At 28.2% G+C, this 14,058-nt stretch overlaps 1 protein-coding gene and 1 long non-coding RNA gene across 3 annotated transcripts; both read left to right on the top strand.

Annotated features, from left to right (window-relative positions):
• The first annotated feature begins 3,004 nt into the window (after positions 1-3,004).
• On the top strand, positions 3,005-3,403 carry LOC145743805 (uncharacterized). Its single transcript, XR_014281040.1, has 2 exons — positions 3,005-3,137; positions 3,263-3,403. It is a non-coding gene; the product is annotated as an uncharacterized LOC145743805 (long non-coding RNA).
• A 348-nt stretch (positions 3,404-3,751) lies between these two features.
• On the top strand, positions 3,752-13,915 carry LOC145743499 (voltage-dependent L-type calcium channel subunit beta-2-like). 2 transcript variants are annotated; one of them, XM_082561478.1, is made up of 12 exons: positions 3,752-3,954; positions 4,261-4,347; positions 7,804-7,923; positions 8,003-8,125; positions 8,340-8,550; positions 8,710-8,797; positions 9,423-9,573; positions 9,798-9,966; positions 10,462-10,613; positions 10,894-10,989; positions 11,906-12,067; positions 12,522-13,915. In XM_082561478.1, the coding sequence occupies exons 1-12, from the start codon at positions 3,862-3,864 to the stop codon at positions 12,615-12,617; spliced, it is 1,548 nt and encodes a 515-aa protein (XP_082417604.1). In that variant the 5' UTR covers positions 3,752-3,861; the 3' UTR covers positions 12,618-13,915. The 2 variants fall into 2 exon arrangements, with proteins under 2 accessions (XP_082417604.1, XP_082417605.1); XM_082561479.1 differs by having other exon boundaries at positions 11,906-12,076; positions 12,522-13,914.
• Positions 13,916-14,058: the final 143 nt, after the last annotated feature.

Below are 14,058 nucleotides of genomic sequence, written 5' to 3'. Positions count from 1 at the left end.
GTCACCATTTGTATAGTTAATTGTTATTTGAGTTTGATTGACAGAGTTTATTTTTGCTGTTGATTTATTTAAGCTACTTCGTTGAACCTTACTAATTGATTAGCTAATTTAGACTACTTGATTGTATGTTAACAGTCACACTTTTATTAGTGAAACGGCGTAAACTTGGCGATACATGATTACCAATGCGAATAATCGCAACGATAACTATAGGTTTAACACATAATCTTTATCCAACTGAATATTAAGCAAAACAAATTAAGTATATATAGGCGATTCAATGACTCAAAATTAGGGAAACAAGTGACGTGTCACGCGATATAAAATGATAATTGATTGACAGCACATTTCGGAGTTTGTCCATAAACACATTATTCGTGTTCTCGTGAAGCTTATTGCTTCCTGGTGCTCCTTTGCTAACCCCTGATCCAGTTGTATATCTTCGGGTTAATTAAGTTCTAACAGATATCGTGATTTCCGCACCAGGCATTGCAAAACAGAGTATAGTTTGTTTTCAGTTATTAGCCACGTTGATATTTCATTTGCAGTGGCTAGCTTCACATTGTCCACCTCCATAACATAAAACGTCTTTAAATGTGCTATCTCTCATATCACCCCGTATCACGTAAAGGAAATGGTTGCACAAGCAATCAATTCCACACTACCAACAGTCACAAAGCATAGTTTGGAAGAAATTTACGAGAAAAGCAGTTTTGTTAAACAATGTTCCTTTTTTCAGCACCTGTTGCCCCAAAGAACAGCGTAGATTCTATAGCAATAGACGTAGACAAAGATAATAGTGACAGAATTGATACCAAAAAAGTTAAAACAGATCTTGATCAGATAAATTTAGAGGAAAAAACTGAACAAGTTGTTGAAGAGGAAAACTTGAGTCCCGAAAGACGTTTTGAGCATGAAAATGAATCCGAATCTGAGAGCAATGACGACTCTGTAATAAAAACACAGGCAATCGATTCTCTCGACAAGACTCAGGGTAATTTAATTTTACTCTAGCATTTTACAAAGAGGTTTTTTACAGTTGTTTCTCAAAGTAACGATAGTTATGCAAATTGTAGCATAACACTGAATCTTTTATTTAAATTTGTAGATTTAAGTTTAAATGAAAGACACTCTAAATCCTCAATAGAAAGAACCAATAACGAATCTGCACATTTTGATGGTAGGTTTATAGTGCCAACACATTTAAAAAGTTATGTTTAGTTTTGTAAAAATTACATACTTTAATAAATATTTAAATAAATGTGAGTTCTAAAAATGTATTTGACAACATATTGTTTGCAATTAGAATCGAATTATCAACGCAAAGCCAGTAACCAAAAGATTTGGCACTCAGAAAACAAAAGCAGCTTGGATATCGAAATTCCAACAGATTTAAGTACACACGAGGAGGGTAAATGGGCTAAACATAATAACAACGTTTTCAGTCGCCGAAATTCGGAGGACAGAAGACGAAAATCAACCCTGCCAAGTAAAGATTATTTATCTCTGCTAAACGGTCGGCGAGGAAATATAAGGAGAAGCAGTAATGTTCGACGAGGCAGCATGTTAGACGATGATAGTGATAAGGTTATCAAGTGGAACAGGTGAGCACTTTAATCGTGTATAAAAAAAATTTTTGAAACTTTTATATGTTCTATCGATTGAAGTTACAGTTTGTGTTTTGAGAACGTTATTTAAATATTTTAGGCGGGCGTCAATCTGCCCTTCTCGATCGATTCAAAAAGAATCAATTCATACTGAGACTCCTCAAATACCAATAACAGTGGAAATGGATATAAGAAAAGACTTAAGATCTGTAAGACAGAGCCTTAGGGCTGTAATGCGTCGAAACTCACAAGCACAAGGTAAACACAAGTTTTATGTCTGGTTAACCATATAATATTAGTTCGTTTTTTGAGCAAACAATTAAAAATTTTACAAACATAGAAAAAATTAAAATCTTCTAAATTAAAGTTTTTTTTTAACTATTTTTTAAATGTCTAGGCAAAGATCGTTTACTAGCGGAGAAATTATCCAAAGAAGCTCTTAAAATAAGAAGGCAGAGTACCGTAGCAGAACAAAAAAAAATATCTAGTTACTTGGGAACTGACGTCGCCAATAATTCCGAGGTTTCACAACTTACTTCTGAAGTTATTATCGATTTATACAAAAAGCAACAACAGGCTTCTTCGCAACATAACGAGGACGAGGGAGACACGCTTGAAGAAACAATTGTCGAGTCATATAAAGCAAAATTGGACACTGCAGTTCAGCTCCAGAGGCGGCCATCTTCGACTGGCCGATTAAGCAACAAATTGTCAAATTCTCGTCAGTTAACACGACCGCTGTCCGGAGCCATTATTCAGAAACACAATGTTATAAAGTCCGATATTTTAGGACGAGAAATTATTACTGGCTCGGACTACAAAGTCTCGACCAACGAAGTATCTTTACAAAATCTAAACCTAGCAATTAACTTGCAAAAGTAACATGGCGTGTGTTAAATGCTAATAAACAATTTAAAACACCATGGTTAACCAATTTGTTAAATTAACCCTGTTTTACCAATAAACGCAACAACAAGCAGGTTATTGTTACATCATTCTGTAATATTCTTTTTGTTTATTCTCATTATTTTTGTGAACATTTCGTTTTTTTTTTTTTTAATCGCAAGTTTTTAAACCGTTTGTAAAATGTTAAATCATGAATAGGCGAAGAGCTTCTTCAGATTATAAAACTAAACCTTTTCATCACAAACCGAAACTAGTTGGACACTTTGCTAAAAACGCTGATGAAAGAAATGGTAAGAGACTTTTATGCAGCATGTTGCACAAAATGTTGATATTTAATATAAATTTTAGATTAAAAAAAATATATATATTGTAATTTTAACATTAGAAATTAAGTAATATTGGAAAATAGTTTGACATATAGAAGTTACATTTTGTGTTAACAGAATTGCTACTTAACAAAATGATGAATATCGCAGCGGTTCGGTGTCCAGAAGATCAGTTTATTAGAATGTGCATCAAACTTAAAGTACCTAACGATGCAATTGAAAACGTTATAGATGCACAATCGACTCAGCAAGAAATCTTAATAGAGTTGTTTTCTGTATGGAGAAATTCGCAGCCCATGTAATATTAAACATTTTACAATATTTAATTTGTTAATAAAAACAAATGTACTGCTAAAAAGAGGTGGATTTTATTGAGTGTTGTGTAACAAGAAATAACTTAATAAATTGTATAATTTTTTTTAGAAAATCTTTGCCTGTCGAGTTGATTCAAACCAAGTTCATGCACATCGTTGATCTTGTTGATTTACCCAAAATTTTGTCTAAATTAGAAGCAATACAAATATACGCAAAAGCTCCTAAGTTTTAAACAAATTAAACTATTTGCATAACAAAAAATATGTGTGTTTTATTAAGTATTTCATTCTTATTTATTTCAGGGAAACTCTGGGTAATATCGGGTTTGCTTTTTGTCTGATTGCATTGTGTATGTTATTGTCTAAATGACAACAATAGAAAGTGATTGTGTAAGCGAATAAATGAATATAAAATTCATATCATTTTGTTAGAATTGTTTTAAATGTGACATAATGATAACGATAACATAATTGGTCGTTAGGTCGTGTTAATGCAGTTAATTGTAAACTACAAGGTAAAAGTAAGTGGACTCATAGCTGCATAGATGATAAACAGAATGATAAAATAAAACAACGTTCTTATTTTCTATTTAGTAGTTCGACTTAGTTTAAATTCTATAAGTCAAAGTCAGTAAGCCTGACAGACACTCAAATTTAATATATTTGCAACCTAAAATATTGGATTATCAGATTATGTGAATTAATACAATGTTTGTTCAAAGTCAATCCCAATATATGGTTGCAAACGAGATGACACACCAATCCCCTCATAATGTAGGAATACAACAACAACAACATCAGGTTATTTTTTATTTAATTTTTTACTAACTAACAAAGGAAGAACAGTAGGCTATACTGTTTTAAAAGATTAGCGATTTTTATATGTATATGCTTAACACAAGACTGGGTCGGAGTAACTGAAGATAGTTATGTTTAGATCACGCATTCGACCTTCCCACATCCAGGATAAAAAGATAAACTTACAAAAAAATAGATTTAACTATTATTTAAAAAACATAAAGTCTACTATTATATGATAGTAATTTTGTTGATTAAACTATAGTCTAAATCACAATTTAACACAACAAATTCGATTTTGTATTGTAGGAAGATGTAAAACAGCAACGAAGAAAATATAAATATAAATCAGATGGCAGTGTTAGTGGGTCATCTTCTAATTCTCTTAACAGACAGGTAAATCTGCTTTTAATTTAGTGGTAATTTAAAAAGAACTATTATTTAATGACAATAATCAATGATTTTTAAAAACTTAGATAAATACTGTGTATCAACAATATCTATATAATTAAATTTTTTTCCAGTTTAACTGGGGTATTACATATTCCAAAAGTTACTATTTTTTGTATATCATTGAATCATGTTGTCTTGGTTTTAGTTTAAAATTTGTGTAGATGCAAATTACAATGGTATGTGTTCTACTAAATTTATAGTTTTCACTCTTTTATGAAATACCTTACAATTTAAAAAGATGTCCAACACTAAAATAATTAAACAAGAAGTTAAACAGAAATTAAATATTTTGTTTTCTAAGCCAGTCACCTGAAATTTGGTGTAAATAAGATAATCTGTATAGTGAGGTGGATTAAGTTTTTATGCACAAAAGGCAGAGAAAGCACGCAGTGCCATTACCTACATAGACTTGCTTATTAATAATGCAAGAGATTTCTACATTTTCTGTTAAAGATTCTGTTTCTGGTGCCCTATCTACTTGCCTATCAATCATATGCTTTACTGTAGCTTTTTTACTGTTTTTGAAAAAGCATGCATGGTATTCTGCAAGCTAGAGAATTTAAGCTTTTGTGGCAAATTTTAGTTAATTTGAAAATTTGGTAATTTGTATATAAAAAAACAATGGTGTTAATTTTTGTTATGTAGACTGTGATAAAATTTTACTAAAAGCGGCTTTTCTGTTAAGGTTAAGCATTTATTGGTACTAGAACAGAAACTAGAGAAATAAACATTATTAGGTTATAAATATAATTTTATTTAAAATTTACATATTATAAGATAAAATTATACCACCAAAAGTAATTCCAAAAATCAATTAGAATAATTTTAAATGAAGCGCATCCATTTAGGGTAAAGAGCTATACATATTGATAGTTTTTTTATTGTTGACTGATTTATTGATTTTGTAGTTTAAAAGCCACCAAGCTACTTAGTTCTATTTTTTTTTCTAGGCAGCAGGTAGAAGATTTAAGAGTTAGTAAGTAAAAATGCTTTTGAAGGTAGTAGATAGGCTACTGTACACTTTTTTTAACAATATTAGGATTATACATACCTATATTCAAAGTATTACATAATCTTTTGTTATTTTAAACCTATTTTTATTGATGTTATATGAAACCATAAATACCTTGTCTTAACAATGTATTCAAGCCAGGCCAGCTGTTTAATCAATGTTTCTAATTAATTATGGTTTTAAAACTAATATTCTTAACATAAATAGTGTAATTTTGTTATTTTAACATTTTCTGAAGCAAAATTAATTATTTCAAAAACTTAAATTATAAAATTTTCAGATATTAGGCTATAAAATTTAAAGAAAATACAATGTTAAAAGTTATTATGGTATAATTATTGGACAAATTTTAAATGTCTTCGTCTGATAACTTATTGAGTTTACATTGGCAGGTAATAAAATATCTTAATACTAATTTTAAAGGTTGTGTAAATTTGTATATTTGATTTAAAATTATACAGAGCAAAATTTGTTATAATTATTGACACTATCTTGTATAAAATTATTTTAAAATGAATTATATAAATATTTTTTGTTTATTTAAAAATTTGTTTGCTTTTGTAAATACTATTTTAATCTATTTGATATTTGTAGGTGGTTGTTTTTATTTTTTTCCCTTTTTCCCTTAAAGCTTGAAAACCTGTAATTTTATTAAAAAATCAATTCAGGATAAAAAAGCCTAGGTAAGGTAGATGTACAGCGGTAACATTATAGTGTTTTTAAATGTCAGCCATTTTTAATCATTACAAAGTACAACTTTTGTGGGCCTTTTATTTTTTAATCTTTTTTATGAATTATTAATACACGCTTTACATCTTCTGAGTTTCCTGTTACTCTATTAACCCTAAGTTGTAACCAACATTGGCACAAACATTCATTTTAAAGAGGGGTATTTAAAAAAGTCTACCTTGTAAAAAAAAGGGTTCTGTAGTGTCAAATAAATGTCAAATTGATGACTAAATTGTAAAGAATTTAAATGTCAGCAACTAAACAACAAATTTGTTGTTTTTTTTTAGTATTTTACAGCATACCAATAATAAATTAAATTGTTTTGGAAAAATTATTTGTTCAACATAAAAATAAAAAATTGTATGCTATTTTTGTGAATAGACTTTTTGAAAATTATTGCTTTTAACTTTTTTTAAATTAAATAACATTATATCTTAAATATAACTTATGTAACGGAAAGCGAGATTAACTGTTCTATGTGTTGCATAAGTTTAAACATATCTTATTGCAACTATATTCCCAAGGTAGGCTCTGTGCTGTTTATCGAATTCATCAGCTGGTTCACTCTGTTCTTTTTTTATTGATTAACTGGAATGCTTTTAGTATAAGAGGCCAATGTATCAGCATTGGCGGCAGATAAACATTTAATCTTTGTATGAGTAAGGTTAAGTGTGAATGATATAAAATGATTTGTTATTGTTGTTGGCTTGAATATATTTTAAATTAAAATATTTTATAGAAATATTATTTTTTACTTGACAATAAATTAATAAGTCAGGATTAAGGACTTTTCTTTAATTTAAAAGATTTAATTTAAAATTATGTGATTGACGAAGTTTTATTTAATATTGGCAAATGACAAAATTGAAACAAAAATTATCACAGGTAACTTAAAATAAGATTTTAATGTTTAGTGGTTCCATTATATTTTTTAATTAACTTTCATTGCAATGCATTCCATATTGTCAAGTTTTAAATTTATAATAAGTAATTGGAATATAAAGCTGTTCTGTGATTGAAATTGTATCATAAAATGTTATCAATTATTTAATAGCAAGGCGGCATCAAAGTTTTATACCAGGATTGTACCAAAATCTGTGAAATAAAGGCAAAATACAAAAATTATGCATCTACTATTTTCATATGATCAGAAAAAATAACTTCTAGTACTATAAGCTTAAATATTATAATTTTTAAATCATCTTGCCAGTAAGTTATTTATAGTTAAGAGAAATAACACCCAGGGGGATATTACAACCTTTGGAATGCTATAATATTGCATTATAAGCTAATTGCTATTACAGATCCTTCAAGCTACTGTAGCAGTGTATATATAATACCCTTTATAGTGTTGGTTGCATTATATATTGATTTTTTAATCTGTTTCTGACCTATCAGTATAATACTTTATTTACCTTTCACTATGATATTTTTATACAAAAAATTGCTTAATATAACTAAGAGTTCTTCAAAAATATCACTGTTTTTTTAGAAAATAATGTTTAGAAATCTTAAAATGTAGCTAATATTAAACAAACAGTTGTCAAAGACAATGTAACATTATTAGAAAAAACTGTGTTTTGGTCTGTTTACAGAATAATTAGATAACTTTCATGTTTGTTTTAGTTGTTAAACATTATAAACTTTTTTTAAATCAGGGTTCTGCCGACTCATATGCAAGTCGTCCCTCAGATTCTGATGTGTCATTGGAGGAAGACAGGGAAGCACTTAAGCGTGAAACAGAAAGGCAGGCCATCACTCAACTGGAAAAAGCGAAAGTAAAACAGTTCCTTGCTAAAAAAAATTTATTCTTTATAAGATTTTTGTATAAACTGTTAAAACATGTTTGTGTTTTAGACAAAAGCTGTAGCGTTTGCAGTGCGTACAAATATAAGTTACAACGGGGGACGTGATGACGATTCTCCTGTTCAAGGATCTGCTGTTTCTTTTGAGGCGAAAGATTTTTTACACATTAAAGAGGTAAGTAAAATTTTTATTTTTATATTTTAGGTCATTTACTTATTGTTTAACCGGTAAATTTATTATGGCACCTACAAAAGTGGACTAGATTATTTCTTATGTGCTGTTTCTGGCATTTTTATGTGCAAACCAATTTTTTTGTTTACTTTTTTCAACTAACGACCCTTTTTTATTTAATTTTTCAACTAACAAACTTTTTTTGTTTATTTTTTAGAAATATGACAATGATTGGTGGATAGGGAGGTTGGTTAAAGAAGGATGTGGAGTTGGATTCGTTCCCTCGCCAGTCAAGCTTGAAGCTTTACGACAACAACAACTCGGATTAAAATCAAACAAGTTTTATATGTCGAAATCTGGAGGGACTTCTACTTCTAGTTTGGGAGAAGGAAATAACACATTATCAAGATCTACCCCTCCGTCTTCAGGTTGATGTTATACTGTTATAGCTATGTTGGTAATTTAAAAAAAACACAAAAGTTAAGAAAAAAAATTCTATTTTGTAACAAACATACTTTATCTTGTGTTTTTTTGTGCATAAAGTTATTTTTTGTATGCATTAATAAAGTTTTTTTGGCTGGTTTTAGTTGCTTATGATATGGATACAAATGGAATAGATGATGACGATTCAGATTCACCAAATCAACAAAATCCAACTTCAACAAACACACAAAGGTAATTGTTGCCTTGATCAAAGTTATTTATATACCCTAAGTATTTTGCTAAAATTATTTTTGAGTATCAACGTATAATATAAAGTAATTTTTTATTAAAAAAATATTTCGCCTTTTAAATAATGTCTTTTACAAACACTTCTTTTCAATTAAAACCTCAATAAAAATTGATTTATTGAAATTATTTTAAAAATCTATTTAATTGCTCAAACTTTTAAAAAATGTTTCTAAAAATCAATATCTTAAATTTTAAAAGTTCCATAACAATATTGACCATAGGCTACTTAAGTAATATTATGTCTGTAGCCATTATGGTAGACAATAAAAGGCAAGATGTAATCTTTGTTTATTTAAGGTCATAACACCAATTGTGTCTAAAAGGTGGAAATACAGTAAAATATTGATGACCTCCTTTCGTTGCGATATTTTCATTTATAATACATTGGCTTATTGTGTTTTTGACATTTATAATTTTTTTTGTTATTTTAAAGGTGTTTATTACCAAAATACCAAAATGCATAACTGAAAGCAAAACATTTAAAATATAAAAAATAGGCCATTTATTAATTTGAGTTTTTATAAAAATTATTACTAGACTTTCATTTTTACAAATTAAATTTTTTTAGTCCAAAGACATCGGTCTCTTCCTCGGGTGGGTTAGGAAAAGATGGGAAAAGAAAAGCCTTTTTTAAAAAACAGGAGTCAATTCCACCCTATGATGTTGTTCCATCAATGAGGCCGGTTGTTTTGTGTGGTCCCTCACTGAAGGGATATGAGGTCAAGTTTTTACAATAATGAACATAAATTATACATTTTTAATTGATTATATTATGCTAAATGATAATATTGTATTTTTCTGGTTAAGTTGTATCTTATTCTGTGTTTAAATCCTAATTTAAAAATGTTATGCTTACTTTAAATATTGCTATGAAATGAATTGAACATTTATAATATTGTGAAATATGTACCTAGCTGCTTATTAAATCTATTTTTATGTACAGGTTACTGATATGATGCAGAAGGCAATATTCGATTTCCTTAAGAAAAGATTTGAAGGCAGAATATCAATCACCAGAGTCACAGCTGATATTTCCCTGGCTAAGCGCTCTGTGTTAAACAACCCAACCAAAAGAGCAGTTATTGAAAAATCAAATACCAGATCAAGTTTAGGTAAATTAAAATATAACCTTTGCTTTTTTAACAGAATTTGTATTAAAATTTTTTTTTTCTAATAGCTAGGCTGCTTTGCTGTATTTTAATTTTTTAACATTTTGTCATATGAACTTGTGGGTTTCAACTTTATTTGAACTTAATCAACTCGTTATACATAACCTTGATTTTTAATCTTTTGGTTGGCATATTAGCTTCATATTTGTCTCGCTTTTAGCCATGAATACTTCATCAAATATTCAACAGTTACTTATTGTTAATGTTTTTGTTACTGTATAATAATTACACCCCTTTAAGATACTCATTTAGTTTAAATTTTTGTATGAGGGTTCTACTTGTTTCCCATGTTTATGTACTAGCTATTCAATAAACATTAGCAATAAAATATAGTGTTGAAACTAACACAAACATAATATTAGGTATTTAAAAAAGAATTAACTAAAAAATTAAAGTATAAAAATATTTAAGTTGAAACAATTGTATTTTATTTTGCAGCTGAGGTCCAACATGAAATTGAGAGAATATTTGAACTCGCCAGAACCCTACAACTTGTTGTGTTGGATGCTGACACAATAAACCACCCTTCACAACTTACTAAAACTTCACTGGCACCAATTGTGATATGCGTCAAAATCTCATCTGCAAAAGTAAATTTTTAAAACGAGATGACTTTTTTTAAAGTAATTTAGAATGAAACATTAATTTATTTTTAAAGGTTTTAATATTATTCATATGTTATTTTATAATATATTTTCATAGATATGATTATTTTTTACAATGGCTAAATATAAATTTGACAAAATTTAATGTGCTTTATGAAGTGGCTTTTTAACTTTGAATTAAATAATTTAGAAAAAAAAAATAAACTACTAGTAGTGTTAATGATAACTATTAAATTGCCTTTAACTTGGTTTATATTTGTTCAAGGTTTTACAACGATTGATAAAGTCTCGAGGGAAATCGCAAGCCAAACATCTTAACGTTCAAATGGTAGCTGCAGAAAAACTTTCGCAATGCAACCAGGTATGTTAAAATTTTAAACAAAATTTATAGCTAGTTGGGTTTAAAATGTTTACAAAATTTAAAGAACAAAGTTGCAAATCGTAACACTATAACATATAAATTAAAGTCTATGTAATTGTTATTATATAAATATGTACAAAAAAGTTTTACTGTATAATTTGCCAGTAATTTGTATTAGAACTTTTATAAGCTATAATCCAAAATAGGGTTTTGAAGTTGAATAGGGTTTTGAAATTGAAAAACTTTTAATGGTTTAGCAGATGTCAATTACTGTACCTATTTAGATTGTATAAAAATCAACCTGAAAGTTAATTTTTGTATCTAAAATAATTTTTTGTAAATTGTAAAAACTGTTATACTTTATCATGCAAAACTTTTTTTCCTTTGGGGAGACTAAAAATAGTTTAATGCAATTTAAAACCTCAAACTTGTTGCATGGCTCCGTAATTCCCAACAGACACCACATTGACGTCTTTTTAATCTTTTATCATTGCTTTATGAAATCATGTTCCACCCTTTAATTATTGAATATTTGGATAATTTTTGTTTCTAAACTTGTATATACCCTTCAGAAGATTCTTTCTGACATTAATTTAATTTGTTTATTGTATATTCTGTGTATACTATGTTATGGATACATGCTTGTTAGACATCAAGGTTATTGTAGCTAATTACATTAACAGTCATTTGGATGTTATGTTAAAAGCATGAACTGATTAAGTTCAAACTTACATGCAAAGTTAAAACATTTATATTTTTTCTGTGTACGAATAAACAGATTTTAGGACATTTACTAAACCATTGGGCAAAGAAAAATGACTTTTACTTACAACATTTTTTTAAATTACTTATTCTGCTACATTTAGTTTCTATTTTCATTTTAATTCAATTTGTAACAAAATAACTTTTTTTCCAGGACTTGTTTGACATTGTGCTAGATGAAAACCAACTGGAAGATGCATGCGAGCACTTAGCTGAATACTTAGAGGCATACTGGCGTGCCACTCACCCCCCTAACATGTACACAAACCCGGCGCTGGCCCGAAGCACAAATCACTCACAACCTTCCCACTTACAGGTATTATAGGTAAGTCATGGAAATTTGTATGTTGGGTGGCTGTAAAAGTGTAAACAAAGAATTTATGGAACTTATGACTTCTTGCACCTCAATATTAATAAAGTAAAGCTTCTCCTAATAAAAAACGGTTTATTAGGTTTTGCATTTTCTGCTTTTTAGGGCTTACTTTTGTAGATAATTAAGTACCAGTTTAGTCTACTTTTTCACTTTCCTTAAATCATGTTTTTGCTTTATTCCTTCTGCTTCCACTTTACAGCTACCTTTCATATATTTCTTCTGTGACTTTGCTTGCTTTTGTATTTATGCTTTTTATCTTTTATACCTTGCAATATATATATTTTGTTCTTATTTTAAATAACTTCAAGTCTAATATTCTATATACATCTTATTGTTCTTTAGATTAATTATGTGCAAGTTTAAATTTTTTATTTTATACTTTTTTGAATAACCAAAGGTTCACGTTTTAACATCACTGAAGCGTAACTTAAGTCTTCGGACATCACGCCGCGGTTCAATGAAGCCACCTCCCGATAAAGAGAACGATAGTTAATCATCCGTAAACAACAATTAATTCACCAATTTCAGCTTTCAATCAGCTAAAAAAAACAATCTCTGATTTTTTTTAACTCTAAAAACAATACTGTAACGATAAACATTATAGTTCTTTTTTGCTCTAATAGCAACCAATGTTTTGATAACAATACAAGGCATGTTTTATTTATAAATACTGTATTTGCAAGAAATTTTAAAGGTAACAATGTTGCATTTTCTTCAATTCAAAAGGTGAAAGTTCTTGCTTATATTACAACATTTTTGTTTCAGCTGTTAAATAGTGTAACTTGGGTGTTTTAATTCTTATATTTTATTTTAGTTAAACTGCAAATAGAATTTATTAAGATTGAAAATGTTTTATTAAGTACCGTACAACGTGATTGAGTATGCTTTGCACATTGCTTTGTCAATGCACAGTTATTACTTTTTGCCTAAAGTTACACTATTATAACTCTACATACACAAATCAATTTATGTTTGCACATTTTTAAGTTTTTTTCCGAAAGTTTACCTATTTTTGGGAAATATTGTTACACACTTGTAGTTTCACAATTGAATTACTCTTTGCAAATATTGAATTAGTGATTTGAACAGAATTTTGTTGTCAGTTTCGGCCTTTATAACTGCATGCTTTCAACTTTTTCATAAATATGTGGTATAATATTTAATACATACCACAATTCTATATCATAAGATTTTTCTTTTTTTCATACAACTTACATAGTTTAAAATTTTTAAATGTTATACATTTATTTAAATACAGCTTATCATTGCAAATACTTAAAACGTTACTTGATTTTAGAAATTTAATGCATTTATATTATTATATTTTTTTAAAAACCCTTTATTTTAAATGGGGATTTTCTCGCTTTTGTTTTATACAGGTAAAAATGGAGTTTTACAAGAATTAGAACGATATATTTACAATGCAACTTATTAAAATGTTAAACTACTTTTTTTTAATTTGCTGTGCTGTTACAAGGTACTGAATTTTTTTTTACTTTTTAAAATTGAACGGTTTCTTTTACTGGTCACTATATTATTATGTTTTAACCATTTGCTTTATGTTTATATTGCAGTTGGTGCTATTGCAGTATTGATTTACCATGCGCTAAGTCATATAAATTTTTAGACTATAGTTTCATATACAAGTTTACAATTAGCACAGTTTTACCCTTTTAGTTATACATCGTTTATTTGTAATAATGTTAATAATTTATATGTTCATTGCCATCTAATGAACGATCGTGCATGATTTCTTTGTTTTTATTATGTTGGCTTATTTTTGTTTTTATGAATTAAATAATAGAAAAATAAAATACTTTAAAAACAAAAAACGTCGTTAAATTGATTGTTTAGTATATAAAAAAGGTATATAATAAAACTTAGTTCATTTAAACAACATAATTTTGTTAAACTATCTTTTAGAGCTAAAGTGA

The sequence above is a fragment of the Corella eumyota genome, chromosome 2 (genome assembly GCF_963082875.1).
Source record: "Corella eumyota chromosome 2, kaCorEumy4.1, whole genome shotgun sequence".
In the NCBI taxonomy this organism is placed as follows: domain Eukaryota; kingdom Metazoa; phylum Chordata; class Ascidiacea; order Phlebobranchia; family Corellidae; genus Corella; species Corella eumyota.
This window is presented reverse-complemented; position numbering and strand designations above follow the sequence as displayed.